Raw genomic sequence first — 19137 nt, forward strand, 5'->3', positions numbered from 1 at the left:
ACAGATTTGAGTTTTCCCAGCAAAGATTCCTCGAACTTGGGAGCCCACGTCCTGGCTGTATGGTTACTAACCAGAGCAGTCCATTTTCCCGCCTTTTCCGAGCCCAGCAAGCCTCCTTCCCTTGCCCCTCCCAACCGCTACCCTATACGCAGGCGCAGATCCCGGCTTCTTCTTTCCTTCCACTCGCGCCCCCTCAAAGCTTCCCCTAGCAACAAGCTCGGGCTCAGCGCTGAGGCGGGGCGAGCGCATGCGCCGCAGCCTTCTCCAAGGCCAGTTGTCGGACTGCGTGCTGAGCTCCTCCCCCTCCAAGCCTAGCCCTTCTCCCCGCCTCCTCCCATCCAGGGTCCGCGTGGCGGAGCGCGCGCGCACTCTGACTCGGTGGCTGCCCATCTCCCTGGCCCCGGCAGTGAGGATAGAGGGGCGGGGCTATTTCATTTGGGGTTCCGCCCCCTTTGGCCCGGCGTCCGTACCGCGCCTGCGCGCTCCCGCCCGGTCTCCATCTTGGAATTGGGAGGAAGAGGGAGAGGGAGACCGGGACGAGACCGGGGCTGTGGTGCGGAGAGAGGCTGAGACTGAAGAGGAGAGGGAGAGAAGGCGCGGGGACCGTCCTTAGCTACAATCTTTCAGCTACCCTCAGGAGAGAGAAGGGAAAAGGGAGGAGGCCGGGGCGGGAGTGAAGGCTGTCACCCTCGGACCCCGGCGTGAGAGGGGCCGTGCGGCCGGACGTCCTCGGGGTGGGCCCCCTGTCGGTGGCCGAAGACCTGGGGCTCAGGCCCTTCGGTCGCGAATTTCCGGGCTTAACCTCTCGCTTCTCAAATATCCGGGTATCTGCCCCTCAGACCCCACGTAGCCAGGACTCGGGTCTCAATCTCTCTAAACCTGGGGCTCTGTTTCATAGGATTTCAAAAATCTGGGGTTCAAGCCCCTGCGTGCACCAGTATCCGGGGTTCATTCCCCGCGCGTTCAGATATCAGATTCAGCCTCCCTTCGTTCAAATATCTGGGGTTCAGACCCCACAACCAGAAATCCGGAATTCAGCAACTGTCGCCCTCGAGGAGGAGGAGGACTGGACCGCGAGGTCAGATCAGGCTGTCACCCCCTCCCCTCCAGGGGAGGCTTCCCGGGCCCGCCCCTCAGGAAGGGGGAAAGCCGAGGAAGAGGTGGCAAGGGGAAAGGTCTCCTTGCCCCTCTCCCTGCTTGGCAGAGCCGCTGGAGGACCCCAGGAGGAGGCGGAAGCGCTGGGGCACCATAGTGACCCCTACCAGGTGAGACACGGGGTGCAGGGGCGCGGGTCCCTGTGTCTAGCATTGAGAAGAAAGGGTGCTCTTTTTTGAGGAACTGGGCCTGGGTAGGCCCTCTCCTCAGGATGAAGTCCAGTGGGCCAGTGGTCAGCCTCTGGCTAGCCGTGCCTTCTGCTGCCACCTTGTTCCTCTTCCTTCATTATGTCTGCCTGATGAGGGACCTCAGGTGCCAGGGTCTTTGATGTCATGGGGGTCACGCCCTAGGGTGCTTGAACTGATCATATGGGTTTGCATTCTTGTCTTCTCCCATGTTCACTTTGCCCCTCACAGCTACCTGTTCTCCGTGATTATACCCCTTTCTCTGGATTGCTTTGGGGTGTTGATTCCCTTGCCTTTGATCTCCATGGTGGGTCCACTTACCTGTTTTTTAGGCATGGTCTGGTTGGATTTCTTGTCCTTTCAAGGAAGTGTGTGTGTGTGCATTTGTGTTCAGGAATGCCTAGCAGTATTTTCTCCTAGCTATATCGTTACCTTCCAACCTCTTGCTGATGGTGTAATCTCATACGTTTGTCAAGCGATCTGTCATTTACAAAGTGCTTTACATCTGTTCTCTCATGTGACACCTCCCCCTCCACCCTGTGGGGGCCTCTTTTGTTGCTGTGTTCCCATTTTACAGTTGAGAATATTGAGGCCCAGAGAGGTTGCCCAAGGTCACACAGTGGCAGAATCAGGATTTAAACCCAGGTTCTTGATCAAGTTTTGCCCCTGCTCCTTACCTCTCTCTTGGCATCTCTTCTTGGCCAGGGATCCAGAGGAGAATGAGTTAGGGTGAGATTTAAGAATGAGGGGGAGAAGAGCTTCCTTTTTGGGAGGGCTTTTCTCAGAAGCTTTTCGTGTTGGGAGGCTCTGGCTCCTGTCTTCTGTCTCATGGATTTTTCTCTCTACTGTGACCTTCATCTTTACCCTGATTCCATTCTTTGGCCTGGGTTCCTGAGAGGGCTCTCTCTTTTGACAAATGATAGCCATAGTGGGTCTCTTCTCAGTTAAAGCCAAGCTGCTGGGGTAGGATGATCCCCAAAGTATTAAATCCTTGTGGTGACCCTGGAGGCAGGGAAGGAAAAATCCATATGCTAAGTGTCTGCATAGTGTTCCTAGGTTTGAGATATCATTAAAAATCTCACAACAGCCCTATGCTGTAATCCATTTTACCAAAGAGAAGACCAAGCATAAAGAACTTAACTCAAAACCCTGTTTTATGTTGCTGATGAGATGTACTGGTAGTGTAGCTTAGGGACAGACAGACTTGGGTTTCCTCATCTGCAGAATGGTGATAACATTGTCCATTTTAGAAGGTGGCTGTGATTTAGCACAGACCTTGGTAATCGCTCAGATGTTCATTATTTGAGGAAGAGGCCCTGTGTGATGTTTTGTTGGCATCCCTTATATGTGGCTTGGGGTCCTGGGTTGGCATTCTGGGCTGGGTGCTGGTAAAGAGGTCAAGAAGATTGCTTTGGCAAGTTGTGAGCACCTGCCTTTGTGTGTGGGTGTGTGGTGGGGGTGAGGGGTGCTTGGCAGGGGTGCTGGCAGGAGAATGGAGAAAGGGGCCTGTTTTGAACAGCTTGGGAGCTGCTGAGGGCTTGGCTGAGGGCAGTCAATCAATCTCCTAGGCTATTCTGAGCCCTCTGCACCCTGGGGGCCCACCGGAGAGTCAGGCTTCTTGCCCTCCAACTTCCAGTTGGGCTAAGGAGACAAAATTAACAACACAACAGGAAACAATGCACGACAGAATATAATTACATGCTAAATTGTTAGGTGCTTTAAAGGAGCTAGAACTCTGCCCTTGGGAGTCCAACTCTGCTGAAGGCTCTTTTGTGCCTAAATTCCAACAAGTGCTTAGCCTGGAGCCTGGCCTGGAATTCCCTGGGGGAAAGGGGTGGGGTCCTTGGCTTTCTTGTACTGCAGGAGCTTTTTCTGGGTTTTGGGCTGGGTGCTCTAGGCGCTCTCCCCAAAGGCCAGAGTGGTCAAGGGAGGCTTCCTGTAGGAGGGCGATGAGCTTGAGGTGAGTTGCTAAGACAGTAAAAAAGCACACTGGCCTGACTGAAGAGAAGCTCCTGTTCTCTGACCTTGGAGAAATCCTGGTTCCTTTCTATGCCTCAGTCACCTCATCTGTGAAATGGTGATTAGTGTTCTGCCCTGCTTATTTCACAGGGCTGTTCTAAAAGCATAGCAGTAGGGGACCAGCTTTGGGCAAGGCTTAACCTTTTCTGAGTTTGTTTCCTCATCTGCAAGATAGGGGTAATAGTAAATCCTCATAAAGTTGTGGTAAGGATTGAATGAGAGAGATGCATGTAAGGTGCTTACTGAACTTGCTCAGTAAATGTTATTTGTACGCCACAAATGTCCTGTACCTGTGCATGGTGCATATGCAATGGGACTGGACAAGTAAGATGGCCCAGGTCACAGAGAGGCCCCAAAAAGCCAGATGCCGTTTCTATCCCTGTCCTTCCCGTCTTACATCTCCTCCCTACCGGTGTCCCTAGCCCTTTTTGAGAGCAAGTCCTCTGGCCCTTCTGGGCCAGTACCCACTTCTAACAATGGCCGGATTTCCACTGCCTCCAGCCTGGCTGTTTCCTGCTCTCTTCCAGGGTGTGAGAGGTTGAGGGAGGAGGGGGCCTCGACGCCAAGGGGAACAGGAAGGTGCCTGGAAATATTTGGGGTATGGGACTTGTGGGACAGGACACTTGGGAATCTGGGGTTCTGGCTGGGAGGCGGGATCTTTTATTCTTGAGGGGAGAAGTAAGGGTTGTAGCGAAATGGATCTTATTGAGGGCTGGGGGTGGTGAGGATGCTTAGCTCTCACTCTTCCTAGCAGTTTTAGGGACTCCAGGGACCCGGCCCCCGTGCTCTGGTTGCCAGGGCAACTTCATTTTTTTGGAGCTTTGATGTTGTTCCTAATCTCCCCCTTGCCCTTCCTCTGCAGTGCCTCCCCCTCATCAGGGAGCTAGGGGAAGAGAAGGCAGAAACTTGAGAGGCCCCTTCCTCTCTCTGAGTGTCCCATCTTTGCTCTGAGGGTCTGCTCTTCATTCTCCAGGTCAGGCCCCACTCTCAGGGCCCCCAGGGGCCATCATGCCAGCTGGGGGCCGGGCCGGGAGCCTGAAGGACCCCGATGTGGCTGAGCTCTTCTTCAAGGATGACCCTGAAAAGCTCTTCTCTGATCTCCGGGAAATCGGCCATGGCAGCTTTGGAGCTGTGTATTTCGTGAGTTGGGGCTTAAGAGAAAGGGATAGGGACGGGTACTGTATTTTTCCTGCTGTGGGTCCACAGCCGTCTACTCTGCTGTACCACACCAGCCTTTCCTGCCCTCTCCTGTTGGGCCAACAAGTCTTTGCGCTGCCCAGCTCTTACTAGGGGCCTTCACCACCTTCTGGTCTGATCTTCTAGGCCCGAGATGTCCGGAATAGTGAAGTGGTGGCCATCAAGAAGATGTCCTACAGTGGGAAGCAGTCAAATGAGGTAGGTCAGGTCTGACAAGACTGGTGGGGGCCAGGTCAGGGGACCCCAGTCACAATGTGCAGGCTGAGTAAGCCTCTCCTCCCCTGACCTCCTCTTAGAAGTGGCAGGATATCATCAAGGAGGTGCGGTTCCTGCAGAAGCTCCGGCACCCCAATACCATTCAGTACCGGGGCTGTTACCTGAGGGAGCACACGGCTTGGGTGAGCTAGCCCCCTGACTCTGGCCTGATCTTTGCCCCCATCTTTGTCCTAGTCTCTTGGGTGGGCCCTGTTCCAGGTGCCATTATAGGGACCTTGGAAAGGAGGAGGTCTCCCCCAACTTCTTTAGTCCTCAGACGAACCCGTGAATAGCAGTGCCTGTCCAGAAGGAGAGGCTGGTTTGAAGATTGGCATAAACTGTTAGTAGTTGGAAAGGGGCACATGGGCTGGAGGAAATGGAGATAGAATGGGGTTTCGAAGGGATTCAGATGGGAGTGGTGGTATCTTGGGCTGTTTCTAGAGGAGTCCCTGGCTCTAGGGACTCTCTCATGACCACGTTGTTTTCTCAGTTGTCCTCCTTCTCTGTCTTTACCCCCCGGGGGCAATGCATGAGTGGAGGATAGGCAGAGAAACCCTCTGGATCTCTGCCCAAGGGAGATGGGGCAGGGGTGGCCAGATACGCTTATCTCTGACCCTTTAATCCTTTCTTAGCTGGTAATGGAGTATTGCCTGGGCTCAGCTTCTGACCTTCTAGAAGGTAAGTGGCTCTGACCAACAAGTGGGAGAAGGGAGAAGAGCAAAGAAGCTCTAGGAGAAGGGAGCAGGGGAGCTTGTTCCAGCGCCACCCTTGGGCTCCCTTCAGTTTGTTGTTTTTCCCTCACTCCCCAGTGCACAAGAAGCCCCTTCAGGAGGTGGAGATTGCAGCTGTGACCCACGGGGCCCTTCAGGGCCTGGCTTATCTGCACTCCCACAACATGATCCATAGGTACAAGCTGCACTGACAATGGCTGGGAGGGGGTGCACTCTGCACCAGTCCTCATTCAGTGGGCTATGGCCTTCTTGGAAACTTGTGCTAAAGCCCCTGCCCAGCCTTCCTGAGGTGCATGCCTTACCCTGTGCTTTGTCTCTGGCAGGGATGTGAAGGCTGGAAACATCTTGCTGTCAGAGCCAGGCTTGGTGAAGCTGGGGGACTTCGGCTCTGCATCTATCATGGCACCCGCCAACTCCTTTGTGGGCACCCCATACTGGTGAGTGGGGGTAGTGGTGAGTGGAGAGAGTCCCCAGGATGTTGGGAGCAGGAGTTGGCAGAGTCTGGGTGGGTGATCAGCCTCTTTCTCCTGACCTTTCTCCCAGGATGGCTCCAGAGGTGATCCTGGCAATGGATGAGGGGCAGTACGATGGCAAGGTGGATGTCTGGTCCTTGGGGATAACCTGCATCGAGCTGGGTAAGGACAACATCCTCTGTTCCTTTGTTCTTTTTTCTCCCACTCCTTTCTCTTTTTCTTACCATCCCCATACTATCTCACCCTCAGGCTTTCAAGCTCCTGTCCATTTTGACTCTACCCTTGATCCCCAATTCAGGCCAGCTGTCAAATCCTGCCAGCTCTTAGACCTGAAGATTTCGGAGCATTCCCTTCCTGTCCACTACTCTAGTTTGTTTTTTGTTTTTTGTTTTAAGAATTTATCTGACAGAGTACAAGCAGGGGGGAGAGCGACAGGCAAAAGGAGAGGGAGAAGCAGGCTCCCCGCTGAGCAGGGAGCCCGATGTGGTATTTGATGCCAGGATCCTGGTATCATAACCTGAGCCAAAAGCAGACGCTTAACCAACTGAGCCACCCAGGTGCCCCTATATCTTTTTTGAATGCCCACTGTGTGCCATGCTATGCTAGCAGGTTCTGGGGATATAGCAGGGAATGAGGTTCTTGCCTTCATGGAACTTATATTCTAGTTGGGGAAACAAGCATGTTTTCTCTCAGTGTGATAGAAGTTGAAAAGAGAAGTTAAAGGAACAGTACAACCGTAAAACAAAGGACTTGACGTAGTTCAGGGGCTGAGGAAGGTCTCCTTGTAACAGAGCTGTGTAAGCAGAACCGTAAGACAAATAGTAGCTGTGTGAAGACTATAGGGAAGAGCATTCCAGATAGGTAAGAGCAGGCATGGGGAGCTGAGACTAGCTTCGGTTGTTTGGAATATTACAGGTAATGCCGTGTAAAAAGCAGTGAGTGATAAGGCCAGAGAGGTTCAAGTGAGTTCATGAGGCCTTGCAGCCCTATCAAGGTTCTCATCTCTGCCAGCTTACACTACTGAAACAACTATTTGTGAGGTAATGTTCGTAAAGCCTTCAACACAGTTCTAGGCACAAGTAGTTGCCCAAGAAAGAGATGCCCTTAGCTCTTCTTATCAATGACTTCTTGCAGTGATCTTTCCTACCAATAGTCTCTTCTTCTCTCCAGTCTCTCTTATGTCAGAGAGATCTGCCCTAGCTGGGTGTTGTTGCTTCGCTCCCCTCTGCAAAGCCGTTAATGCTCCCCATTGCCTTCAAGACTGACGCCATCCCCACCCTTCCTTCCACCAAGCTAGAGGTTCCGCTTCCTGAACGTTCGCTCTCCCCTTCATGAGCACACCCTGAGTATGCCATGAACTTTTCCACTTTCTTGCCTTGGTTTGTATTGTGTCTTCTGCCCGAAGTCCGAGATTTGGACATATCCTTGTCCTCCATCTCCACATGTCTGCATTTGTCATTTGAGGCCACAGCCAGACAGGTGATGCAAATATGTGAAACAGGCCAGGTAGAAGAAAAATTGAGAGCTGTCCTTTTTATTCCTAGTTTTTGGTAGAGATGTGAATGCAGAGAAATATTTCTCTACTATTGAAGAAACAATTAGTCCTGATTATAAATGCCAGCTGATAGTCTGTATCAGAGAAGCAATGTGGAGAAGGCTCTGGCAAACTGGAGATTGCTGTTGCTTAGCCCATCATTATGTAGGAATGTTAGCTCCTTTTCACCAGATCTAATTTTTTAGGAGAAACTAGAAATTTAGATGATGATGGTGGTGGTGGTGGTGGTTATTAAATTGTTAGGTTGGAATTTAATTTGAAAATCACTGTTTAGGCCAAAAAACATAAACAACACAAAACATTTATCTGGGCCACAAGGAGCACCTGGCTTGTAATTTCTAATCTGAGGCCTAGCTCCAATATCCCTTTTTCTAAAGACCTACCCTTAATCCCCTGCCTATGTACCAGTTTGAGGGCCCACCATGCACACCCAGCTTCCCAGCCATTTTCCTGTCTCCTTCCCGGTTAGACTGGAAGTTCCCTGAGGACAGGGCCTGTCTCTTGTTTTTCCTTAACTTCCCCATAACACTTAGCAAGTTTTTTGTTTTTATTTGGAACCTAATAAATGTTAGTTGGGCTGATAACTGTGTTTCCTTCTTCTTCCTTTGGTGCTTATGCACACGTTGTTTTCTTTGATCCCTGCTCCACCGTGTGCAGGGGAGAGGATGCGTGTTACATTTTACAGAGGGAATTAATTGAGATTGTGAGAATTGGTCAGGGTCATGCAGCAAGGAAGTCAGAGAGCTGGGGTGTAGACCCAAATCTTTTGATTTCCATTCCAGCCTCCTCTGCCCACCTACCACCTCTCACCTTCTCCCTGTTGACCTTTCTCTGTAGCGGAACGGAAACCACCGCTGTTTAACATGAATGCGATGAGTGCCTTATACCACATTGCACAGAACGAGTCCCCCGTGCTCCAGTCAGGACACTGGTGAGAACTGGGATTCCTGGGCCCAGGGGTTAGGCCATACATAGAGTAAGGCTGCCTGGCTCATGGCCTTCCCACCCCTCCCTTATCCTCCCATGACTTCTAGGTCTGAGTACTTCCGGAATTTTGTTGACTCCTGTCTTCAGAAAATCCCTCAAGACAGACCAACCTCAGAGGTTCTTCTGAAGGTGAGGGCTCACTAGCCTAGCATTCTCCTAGAACTGTTGCCTGTTAGAATCACCTGAGAACCCCCTCAGTGACATTAGTGATTCCCAGTTCTTTCTCCACCAAGAACTTCATTATGAATTCCCACCCCCATTCCCAGTGCCCAATGGACTCTGTGTTTTGCAAGATTTTGTCTACCAGACTGCCTTTATTTATTTATTAAGTAATAATTTGTTTTCCCATCTTTTATTAATCAAAGATGTACATAATTGCCAGCCAGAGCTTCTGGTCTGCGTGCGATAACCAGGGTTACCATACTGATCTGATGTAATTCAAGCCAAAAGCCTGTGTAGCCTTGTCATGGGTAAATGTATGATTTCCCTTAGGTGTGTTTTGAGTTATCAACAGTAGAGGGGCCCCCATTCCCTTCACAGATCCATGGGGGCCTAAGGAGACCTAGCTGGAAACTGATGTAGACAGTCTAGTTTGACCTACTTGTTCTGTAATCGTGGGATACCTTGTGAGGTTCAGAGAGGCCTCATGATGTGTCCAGCGGCACACAGCACTTTGATAGAGGACCTGAGCTACATTCCAGATCTCCTGACTGTCTTGTCTGTCAGCCGTGCCTGGAGGAACAGGAGCCTGTCCTGGAAGTAGTGATTGGGTGGTGAAAACTCATGTGGGCGCAGGGTTAAGACAAGGCTAGCATCAGCTTATGGTGGGCATGGGCCCCAGGGAAGTGTCTCAGGGCAGAGGGAACGCCAAAGCCCATGGATATTGGGGGGGGAGGGGGGCAGGGTGCTCGGCAGCTGGCCTCAGCATTCTCTCCTCTCAGCACCGCTTTGTGCTCCGGGAGCGGCCACCCACAGTCATCATGGACCTAATCCAGAGGACTAAGGATGCTGTGCGGGAGCTAGACAACCTGCAGTACCGAAAGATGAAGAAGATACTGTTCCAGGAGGCACCCAATGGCCCTGGTGCTGAGGCCCCAGAGGAAGAGGAGGTGACCCAGCTTAGCATGCTACCCTTTTATACCACTGTGTTATGCTGGCCTCCTAGCAGCTGCTTGGCTCACTTTCCCTCTCCCTCTTCCTACCCTCTGTCTCCCTGTGCTGCCTCCATATACACACCCCTTGTCCTTCCCCTTCCCTGCCCAACAGCCTGCGCCCTGTCCACAGGAGGCCGAGCCCTATATGCACCGGGCTGGGACGCTGACCAGTTTAGAGAGTAGCCACTCAGTGCCCAGCATGTCCATCAGCGCCTCCAGTCAGAGCAGTTCAGTCAACAGCCTAGCGGATGCCTCAGACAACGAGGAGGAGGAGGAGGAAGAAGAAGAGGAGGAGGAGGAAGAGGAAGGGCCCGAAGCCCGAGAGATGGCTATGATGCAGGAAGGGGAGCACACGGTCACCTCCCATAGTTCCATCATCCACCGACTGCCGGTATGCAGCTCACCCTCAGTAAGCCTGATGGTGAGCAGGCTGAGCCCCAGTTCTCCCTCCCAAGCATGATTGCTCCTTCTCTAAGTCTCACTGGGTCTCCAGGGAACTCCCTTAGGGCCCTGAACCTTGGGCATTCCTTTTACCTTCCCTTCCTCTAGGGTTCTGACAACCTGTATGATGACCCCTACCAGCCAGAGATGACCCCCAGCCCTCTCCAGCCACCGGCAGCCCCGGCTCCCACCTCTACCACCTCTTCTGCCCGCCGCCGGGCCTACTGCCGCAACCGGGACCACTTTGCCACCATCCGTACTGCCTCCCTGGTAAGTGTGGCCATCCTCCCTCAGCCTGGATGCCTTAAACTCTAAGTCCAGAGATGATTTTTTCCACCTGTGGCACTGGATTAAGTCCAGATTGCACCCTCACTTTCTGTTGCTGTCTCTTGCCTTCTCTCCTCGACCCTCCCCACTGTCTTCTCGCAACAGACTGTTTTGGTCACATTGCCCAATGTGGGTATTCCTAGCTTGGGAAACTCTTACTCCTTTTTCCTGGCTAGACTTGAGTAGCATGTCCTGGGGTGTCTCCCCAGGCTCCTGGCCAGCCAGGTGCTTCACATCCCTGTGCTGTGTTGCTCCTAAATGGCATTATGATGGGTGTGCTGGATTTTGTGCCCCTGGAGGGCAAGGAATGGTGGCCAGTGTCTGCCTCATACCATTGTTTGGCTCTCAGGCTCACACCCATACCTGTATCTCATCCTTCCAGCTCCTCTGTAGGGAAAGGGTACAAGCCCATTTGAGAGATAAGGCAGTCGTGACTCAGGCGTGCTGTTGTCCAAGGCGCTTCCCCAAACACCTTTGGTGGTTCTCAAATTTTTAAATTAAGCAGGACCTTGGTCCTCCCAAAATCAAGTCATGGTTATGTTTTTCTCAGTTCACAGGAAAAGATGGATAGAGTTTTCATAAAACATAGTTTTTCATCCGTACATTCAATAAACCTTTAGGTTACATTCTTGCTTGACTGCAAGCACCAACATCAGTTCCCTTGGAGGCTGGTGGTTAGTCTAGTATATTCTATGGCTAATGCTTATGGTTGACTGTTGTGCTAGGACAGCTCTTCAGATCCTGTGATGCTTAGTGCTTGGTGGTACTGTGCAGAGAGGTCTGTGACTTCCAGGGACTTAGCCACCTGGACTAGTTGGAGTCATGCCCACTTTACAATGGGATCTGAGCTCCAAACCTCAGATGGGGACATCCAGGCCAGTGTTCTTGATACTCCAACATCTCATGGTCCAGCTCCTAGCTCCATACCTGGACTGTGTAAGGAGTCCTTAGTGTTTGCTGAAATGGAAGGAAGCCAACACTTGTTAGGTCAGAGCATTTTATTAGACACTATGACATCTGTATCAGACTTAATTTCCACAGCTTCCTACGGAAGGGTATCATTGCTCCATTTAGCCAATGAGGGAGCGGAGGCATAATGTCATTACTTTGCTTGAGGTCACATGGTTAGTAAGTGGCCGAGCTGGGAGTGTAGCCCAGGCGTGTCTGATTTTGAATTAATTTGAATTGTTGCCACTTTTGTCCTGGGTCCTGTGTGGGTCTCAGCGGTTTGTGACATAGACTGTGTGTCCATCATCCTATGGAGGCAGCAGGCTCAGAGGGGCCGAGTGTGAGGAAAGCACCAAATGAGAATTAAACCCATGAATCTGAAACGCGTGTTCTCCAGTAGAGCACGACGATCGTGTTAATGAGATGGGGCAGGGCCGAGCCCCACTCCTCATCCTCTCTCCTGCCCCAGGTCAGCCGCCAGATCCAGGAGCACGAGCAGGACTCCGCGCTGCGGGAGCAGCTGAGCGGCTATAAGCGGATGCGACGACAGCACCAGAAACAGCTGCTGGCTCTGGAGTCACGGCTGAGGGGTGAACGTGAGGAGCACAGCGCGCGGCTGCAGCGGGAGCTTGAGGCCCAGCGGGCTGGCTTTGGGGCTGAGGCAGAAAAGCTGTCCCGGCGGCACCAGGCCATTGGAGAGAAGGAGGCTCGAGCTGCCCAGGCCGAGGAGCGTAAGTTCCAGCAGCACATCCTTGGGCAGCAGAAGAAGGAGCTGGCCGCCCTGCTGGAGGCACAGAAGCGAACCTACAAACTTCGGAAGGAGCAGCTGAAAGAGGTGGGATGGGGCCATCGCCTCGGGTGGGGCCTGTGGTGGGTGAGGCGCCCTGACCCCCTGCCCTCCCCACTGCCTTGCCCAGGAGCTCCAGGAGAACCCCAGCACCCCCAAGCGGGAGAAGGCCGAGTGGCTTCTGCGGCAGAAGGAGCAGCTCCAGCAGTGCCAGGCGGAGGAGGAGGCAGGTCTGCTGCGGCGGCAGCGCCAGTACTTTGAGCTTCAGTGTCGCCAGTATAAGCGCAAGATGCTGCTGGCTCGCCACAGCCTGGACCAGGACCTGCTGCGAGAGGTAGGCCACCCCATCCCCCATTCCCTCCCGCAGCACAGGCGCCTACCCCTTCCGTTTGCTTCGCTTAGGGTCATCTTTCCCCTCTGCCCTCTTTCATGTCACGGCTTGGCTTCTCTTCCACACCCCTTGTTTCCTCATGCCTGTCAGACCTGCTGGAGCTCCCTAGGCTCCTGTTCCCAGGCTAGCCAGGAGCTTGGCTCCCCTGCACCCCTCAGTTCCCTGTGCTTGGCTCCCTCTTCCAGAGAGTCCTGGAGCTCTCTTGATACCAACAAGGCTTCCTGACCAGGCTCGGGCCCTGCCTCCCTTCTACCTCAGGATTTGAACAAGAAGCAAACCCAGAAGGACTTGGAGTGTGCACTGCTGCTGCGGCAACATGAGGCCACGCGGGAGCTGGAGCTACGGCAGCTCCAGGCCGTCCAGCGCACACGGGCGGAGCTCACCCGCCTGCAGCACCAGACGGAGCTGGGCAACCAGCTGGAGTACAACAAGCGGCGTGAGCAAGAGTTGCGGCAGAAGCATGCGGCCCAGGTTCGCCAGCAGCCCAAGAGCCTCAAAGTACGTGCAGGCCAGCGTCCCCCGGGCCTCCCGCTCCCCATTCCTGGGGCTCTGGGACCACCCAGCACAGGCACCCCTAGAAAGGAGCAGCCCTGCTCATCTGGCCAGGAGGCAGTCCTGAACCAAAGAATTCTGGGAGAGGAGGAGGAAGCAGTTCCAGAGAGAAGGATTCTGGGAAAGGAAGGGGCCACCTTGGAGCCAGAGGAACAGAGGATATTGGGGGAAGAATCAGGGACCCCTAGTCCTGGTCCACAAAAACATAGGAGTTTGGTTGATGAGGAAGTTTGGGGTCTGCCTGAGGAGGAGATAGAGGAACTTAGAGTCCCATCCCTGGCACCCCAGGAGAGGAGCATTGTAGGCCAGGAGGCGGCTGGGGAATGGAGGTTATGGGGGAAGGAGGATGGGAGTCTCCTGGATGAGGAATTTGAGCTTGGCTGGATCCCAGGCCCAGCACTGACCCCAGTCCCTGAGGAGGAGGAAGAGGAAGAGGGAGCTCCAATTAGGACCCCGAGGGACCCTGGAGATGGCTGTCCCTCACCAGACATCCCGCCTGAACCCCCTCCAACACATCTGAGGCATGGCCCTGCTAGCCAGCTCCCTGGACTTCTGTCCCATGGTCTCCTGGCCGGCCTCTCCTTTGCAGTGGGGTCCTCCTCTGGCCTCCTGCCCCTACTACTTCTGCTGCTACTCCCACTGCTGGCAGCGCAGGGCGGGGGTGGCCTGCAGGCATCGCTGCTGGCCCTTGAGGTGGGGCTGGTGGGCCTGGGGGCCTCCTACCTACTTCTTTGTACGGCTCTGCACCTGCCCCCCAGTCTGTTCCTACTCCTGGCTCAGGGCACCGCACTGGGGGCCGTCCTGGGTCTGAGTTGGCGCCGTGGCCTTATGGGTGTCCCTCTGGGCCTTGGGGCCGCCTGGCTCCTAGCCTGGCCAGGCCTGGCTATACCTCTGGCAGCTCTCGCAGCTGGGGGCAAATGGGTGCGGCAGCAGGGCCCCCGGATGCACCGGGGTATCTCTCGACTCTGGTTGTGGGCTTTGCTGCACCTATCGCCCATGGCCTTTCGTGCCCTACAGGGCTGTGGGTCTGTGGGGGACCGGGGCCTGTTTGCACTCTACCCCAAAACCAACAAGGGTGGCTTTCGCAGCCGTTTGCCTGTCCCTGGGCCCCGGCGGGGTAATCCCCGTGCTGCCCGACACCCACTGGCCCTATTGGCGAGGTTTTGGACCCTGTGCAAGGGCTGGAACTGGCGCCTGGCACGGGCCAGCCAGGGTTTAGCCTCACATTTGCCCCCCTGGGCCATCCATACACTGGCCAGCTGGGGCCTGCTCCGGGGTGAAAGGCCCAGCCGTATTCCCCGGCTGCTGCCACGCAGCCAGCGCCGGCTAGGTCCTCCTGCCTCTCGCCAACCAGCGCCTGGGACTCTAACTGGGCGGCGATCCCGAACCCGCCAGTCCCGGGCCCTGCCTCCCTGGAGGTAACCAACTCTAGCTCCTCCTCAGCCCGAATCTAGAGCATCGAGCACTTTATCTCCCACTACTCAGTGAGGTTTCTCCAGTCCCAATCCTCTCCTCCCTTTCACCCCTCCTTCCTTAGTTTGCTTCCCCACCTCACCCCAGTCCTTTGGACCTCTAGACAGGCAGCCTCCTCCACCGTGGAGTCCGGAAGTTACACTTCGTGTTCTCCTGACACTCCTCCCCTACCCTAAATTATTGCTGTTCTCCCGCTGTGTGTGTGCTCATCCTCACCCTCATCAACTCAGGCCTGGGGCCGGGGGGTGGCGGTGGGTGGGAAGTCATGTTTTTTTTTTCTCTCTCTTTGATTTTGTTTTTCTGTCTCCCTTCCAACCTGTCCCCTTTCCCCCACCAAAAAAAAGAAAAAGACAAACACAAATAAAATATCTGAGCGGAACTGTACCTTTGGCCCAGGCTGCCTCTGTCTGCTTTGTCCTGCCGCCTAGCCTCCCGGGTATGCCCCCAATCTGGACCCTTGGCCCCCAGTTCCATGACCTCTTCACCCCCATCTACGTTATCTTAACCCCTTTCACTCCTCAGCCTCATCCTCTCTGCCTTCATAGCTTCGTTGCATCATGACCACCACCAGCTCGGAGGTCTGAGCCCCTGTTGAGCTTCCACAAGACTTCTTGGTCCCATAGTTCCCCTGTTGGTGGATTCTTTCCAGCGAGCCCTTAGGTTCCCGGTCCTTTGGTCCTCATCCCCTGCCTTTTCTCCCAACCCATTCCCTATGTGGTTCCCTCCTGTCTGGGAGCTGAATTTCTCTCCTGGCATTAGGCTTTACCCTAGAGGGCGTGGGGATGGGACTACAAACCCACTACAGTAGGGGGTGGTGAGTTTGGGGGACCAGGCAGAGTTGGGGCGCATGGAAATGGGATTGGTTTTGGGCTTGGGAGTGGGAGCTGAGTACATAAGGGGCCGGGCTGGAATGTGGAGATCTGGTCAGGGTAGCACCTGCTGGCCCATTGAACTTGTCAGGCCTTTTCTGGCCATCTCCTTTGCCCCTTTCCCTGGTGTGGCCCAAGATGGGGCTACTCCTTATCCATTTCTCAGCTCGGAGCTTATCCTCCTTCCCTCCCTCCCACCCTGAGGTGCTGAACCTGGGACTTCCTCTGTCTTTCCTTAGCCGTGTTGCTCTCTTCCATGGGTGTGTTGTGTGACCTGGTTCTCTCACTCTTATGCACATTCTGTATCTGCTCTCTTGGCTTCTGTCTCTGGGTTGTATTTTCTCCTTCTTTGCATGGTCAGAGTTTCTTGTGTGCACTCAGTACCCTAAAGATTTTCAGTTCCCTGTCCATGAACTCTCCTGCTGTTTCTTGTGAGTTTTCTACCCAACTCTGAACATGTTCTTGGCACCTGTCTTGTTTACTTTGTATCTCTTGCCCATTGAGAATCTTCCTGATCTCTCTCAACACAATCCCATCTCTCCATGTCTGTCTGTATACAACTCCCCCCGCCCCCTCTGTCTAACATGTTTTCTGTTTCTCTCCCTCTCCCTGTCTCTGCTTCTGTCTCCTCTTCTCTCTCTCTCTTCTCCCCCTCTCCCTGGTTGTTCCTCCTCCTCTTCTTCCTCCTCCTCCTCCTCCTCCTCTCCCTTGCCCCCATCTCCCCTTGGTCCGTCCACTGCATAGTCTAAGGAGCTGCAGATCAAGAAGCAGTTCCAGGAGACGTGTAAGATCCAGACTCGGCAATACAAGGCCCTGCGGGCACACTTGCTGGAGACCACGCCCAAAGCTCAGCACAAGAGCCTCCTTAAGCGGCTCAAGGAAGAACAGACCCGCAAGCTGGCAATCCTAGCCGAGCAGTACGACCAGTCCATCTCAGAGATGCTCAGCTCACAGGCGGTGAGGCCTGGGGTCCAGGGAGGGAGCATGGTGGAGGCTGGCCTCTGTACGCCCAGCTTAGTTATGGGGAGTGGGAATGGGAGAGTGTGGACAAAGACGGGGCTTTTGTTCTTGGGGGAAACTTGGATACTCTCCCACTGTTAGAGTTCTCCGCAATGGTTTTATTGTCTCTCTCAAGTATTTTCTTAAGGTCTTGACAAAGCCAGCCTGACTACCAAGAACACCAAGGAAAGAGTGGCTATAATTTTTTCCTGGGCCTGAGTTAGTTTAATGTGTTAACAGGGAGCAAATCAAAATGATTGTGGCCCTTGGGCCGATTTACTCAGACTTCTGGAGGATTTTGAAGATTGTTGTTCTAAGAGTGATCACACAACAACACTGGGATGGGCCAATTAAAAACTACACATAGTGTAAAACATCAAAGTGCCCCCTATTCATTGCCATTCTCTCACCCAATCCCACCTCTCAGAGGTAACTGTGAGTAATTGTATTTTAGATTTTTTTCCCTATGCGTATTTGGAAAATGACATACAATTTTAAACAGAAATGGGGTCGTATTGTACATACTGTTCTCTTCTTTTTCCACCTGATATTTCTTGGACATCTTTCCATGTCAGTACACCTGTCTCATTTTTGAAACAGCGTAGAATTTTCCATGGTATAGATGTACCATAATTTCTTTAACCCATCCCTTATTGGTGGACATTTAGGTTGTTTCCAGTATTTTGCTATTACAACGCTTCAGTGAACACCTCCGAGCACATGTGCAAGTATACCTGGGGGATAAATTCCTGGAAGTGTAATTGCTGTGTCACAGGGTATGACGATCTTTCATTCTGATAGATGTTGAGACTGGCTGCTACTTGAAACCTTAGGGCCCAGGCCTACCTGGGGCAGGGGAGGATTGTGGGGGGGGGGGGAGGAGGCCCCTGAAATGAGCTCTTCCTGTTTGCCAGCTGCGGCTTGATGAGACCCAGGAGGCAGAATTCCAGGCCCTGCGGCAGCAGCTTCAACAGGAGCTGGAGCTGCTCAATGCCTACCAGAGCAAGATCAAGATCCGCACAGAGAGTCAGCATGAGCGGGAGCTGCGGGAGCTGGAGCAGAGGGTGGCTCTGAGGCGGGCACTGCTGGAGCAGCGGGTAAGGGGGCTCTGACGCCAGGACGCTCTGGGAGGGCAGGCTCCCCACTTCCCGCCCCCGGATGTGCTAACCTCTCTTCTGGGTGTCCCAGGTGGAAGAGGAGCTGCTGGCCTTGCAGACAGGGCGCTCCGAGCGAATCCGGAGTTTGCTCGAGCGGCAGGCCCGTGAGATCGAGGCTTTCGATGCCGAGAGCATGAGGCTGGGCTTCTCCAGTATGGCTCTGGGGGGCATCCCAGCCGAGGCTGCTGCCCAGGGCTATCCCGCTCCACCCCCTGCCCCTGCCTGGCCCTCCCGTCCTGTTCCCCGATCGGGGGCACATTGGAGCCATGGTCCTCCTCCACCAGGCATGCCCCCCCCAGCCTGGCGTCAGCCCTCTCTGCTGGCTCCTCCAGGTCCCCCAAACTGGCTGGGGCCCCCCACACAGAGTGGTACACCCCGTGGTGGAGCCCTGCTGCTGCTAAGAAACAGCCCTCAGCCCCTGCGGCGGGCAGCCTCAGGGGGCAGTGGCAGTGACAACGTGGGCCCACCTGCCGCTGCAGTGCCTGGGCCTCTGAGCCGTAGCACCAGTGTCGCTTCCCACATCCTCAATGGTTCCTCCCACTTCTATTCCTGAAGTGCAGGGTGGATGAGCAGAGGAATGGGGCAGGGGCAGGGGCAGGGGTGGGTGGAGCCTGATCCTGGAGGGCTGTAAGCTTGAGGCCCACCCAAGGGTGGGGGACAGGATGTTGGCTCCAGCTCCCCTCAGACCTCCTCATCTCACGAGCTTCTCGGGCTGGCCAGTGGCCCAGGGCCAGCTTGGGCATAGGTGCCTCAAGGCTGACCGGGAGCCCCTGCCTCCCCACCATGGTGCCAGGGTCTCTCTCCATCACAGCCTCGGGAAAGGAGGGAGATGTGTGTGTGTCAAATATTCATCTGGTCCCCTGGGGGAGGGGAAGGGTGGGTCTAGATATATTATATTCAAAGAACTATACTACCCCGTGTAATGGGGCCGTGGACCGGGGATGCCAGGCCCCCCCAGACCTGGGGTGTGGCAAAGCAGGTCTGGGGTGGGGAGAGCAGAAGGAAAAGGCCTTCCTAGGAAAGAAGGATCAGGATGGGGTCTTGGGGTCAGGTTGCCTGGTCTCTCCATTCCCCCCGTTGCTGTCTGACGTCCTGTGCCGTCTTGTCCTTTATCTTTTTTTTTTTTAATTGAGATCAGAGCTGGGGCAGGGGAACAAGGGAAGGACCTTCCGAAGGGGCTGCTCCCAGGCCAGGGGGCAGTCATGGGAGCCCCTCCCAGCTATGGGGTTGGCACAGAGCCCCACAGCAAGCTTTTAATAAACTGTTGGTTATTCTAACAGACCCCGGGACTCACCCTTTCTGTCCAAGTTGTGTATTAAGGACTGTTCGGTGGGAGGTGATAGTGTTCCTTGTATTTAAAAAAGGGAATTTATTGGGCTGTGTAACTAAAAATTTCAGTGATTTTAATGACTTTGGGCATGGCTGGATCCAGAGCTTTAAAGGAATTCATCAGTCTTTCAGCCTCTATTTCCCTTTGCCTTG

The 19137-nt window shown here is 54.1% G+C and overlaps 1 protein-coding gene across 6 annotated transcripts; it reads left to right on the plus strand.

The window, feature by feature from the left end:
• The first annotated feature begins 476 nt into the window (after positions 1-476).
• On the plus strand, positions 477-18936 carry TAOK2 (TAO kinase 2). 6 transcript variants are annotated; one of them, XM_040635112.1, is made up of 19 exons: positions 477-1265; positions 4333-4499; positions 4683-4754; positions 4853-4954; positions 5444-5489; positions 5621-5717; positions 5866-5979; positions 6086-6177; positions 8408-8501; positions 8605-8686; positions 9499-9666; positions 9824-10102; positions 10261-10422; positions 11897-12262; positions 12345-12548; positions 12864-13103; positions 16244-16456; positions 17167-17274; positions 17413-17555. In XM_040635112.1, exons 2-18 carry the CDS (start codon positions 4368-4370, stop codon positions 17257-17259), a joined length of 2556 nt encoding a protein of 851 aa, XP_040491046.1. In that variant the 5' UTR covers positions 477-1265; positions 4333-4367; the 3' UTR covers positions 17260-17274; positions 17413-17555. The 6 variants fall into 6 exon arrangements, with proteins under 6 accessions (XP_040491046.1, XP_008683484.2, XP_040491045.1 ...); XM_008685260.2 differs by lacking the exon at positions 17167-17274 and adding an exon at positions 17687-18936 and having other exon boundaries at positions 478-1265; positions 17413-17595; XM_008685261.2 differs by lacking the exon at positions 17167-17274 and adding an exon at positions 17687-18936 and having other exon boundaries at positions 478-1265; positions 9842-10102; positions 17413-17595.
• The last annotated feature ends 201 nt before the right edge of the window (positions 18937-19137 follow it).

The sequence above is a fragment of the Ursus maritimus genome, unplaced genomic scaffold (genome assembly GCF_017311325.1).
Source record: "Ursus maritimus isolate PB19 unplaced genomic scaffold, ASM1731132v1 scaffold_2, whole genome shotgun sequence".
NCBI classification, from domain to species: Eukaryota; Metazoa; Chordata; class Mammalia; order Carnivora; family Ursidae; genus Ursus; species Ursus maritimus.

What these genes read in the sequence shown, in the direction of transcription:
- TAOK2 (XM_008685259.2), top strand. Translation starts at nt 4,368, where the DNA reads ATGCCAGCTGGGGGCCGGGCCGGGAGCCTGAAGGACCCCGATGTGGCT. An exon ending in GTGCTCCAGTCAGGACACTG is followed by an intron (nt 8,502 to 8,604) that starts GTGAGAACTGGG and finishes CATGACTTCTAG; the next exon opens with GTCTGAGTACTTCCGGAATT. An exon ending in AGGCCCCAGAGGAAGAGGAG is followed by an intron (nt 9,667 to 9,841) that starts GTGACCCAGCTT and finishes CCCTGTCCACAG; the next exon opens with GAGGCCGAGCCCTATATGCA.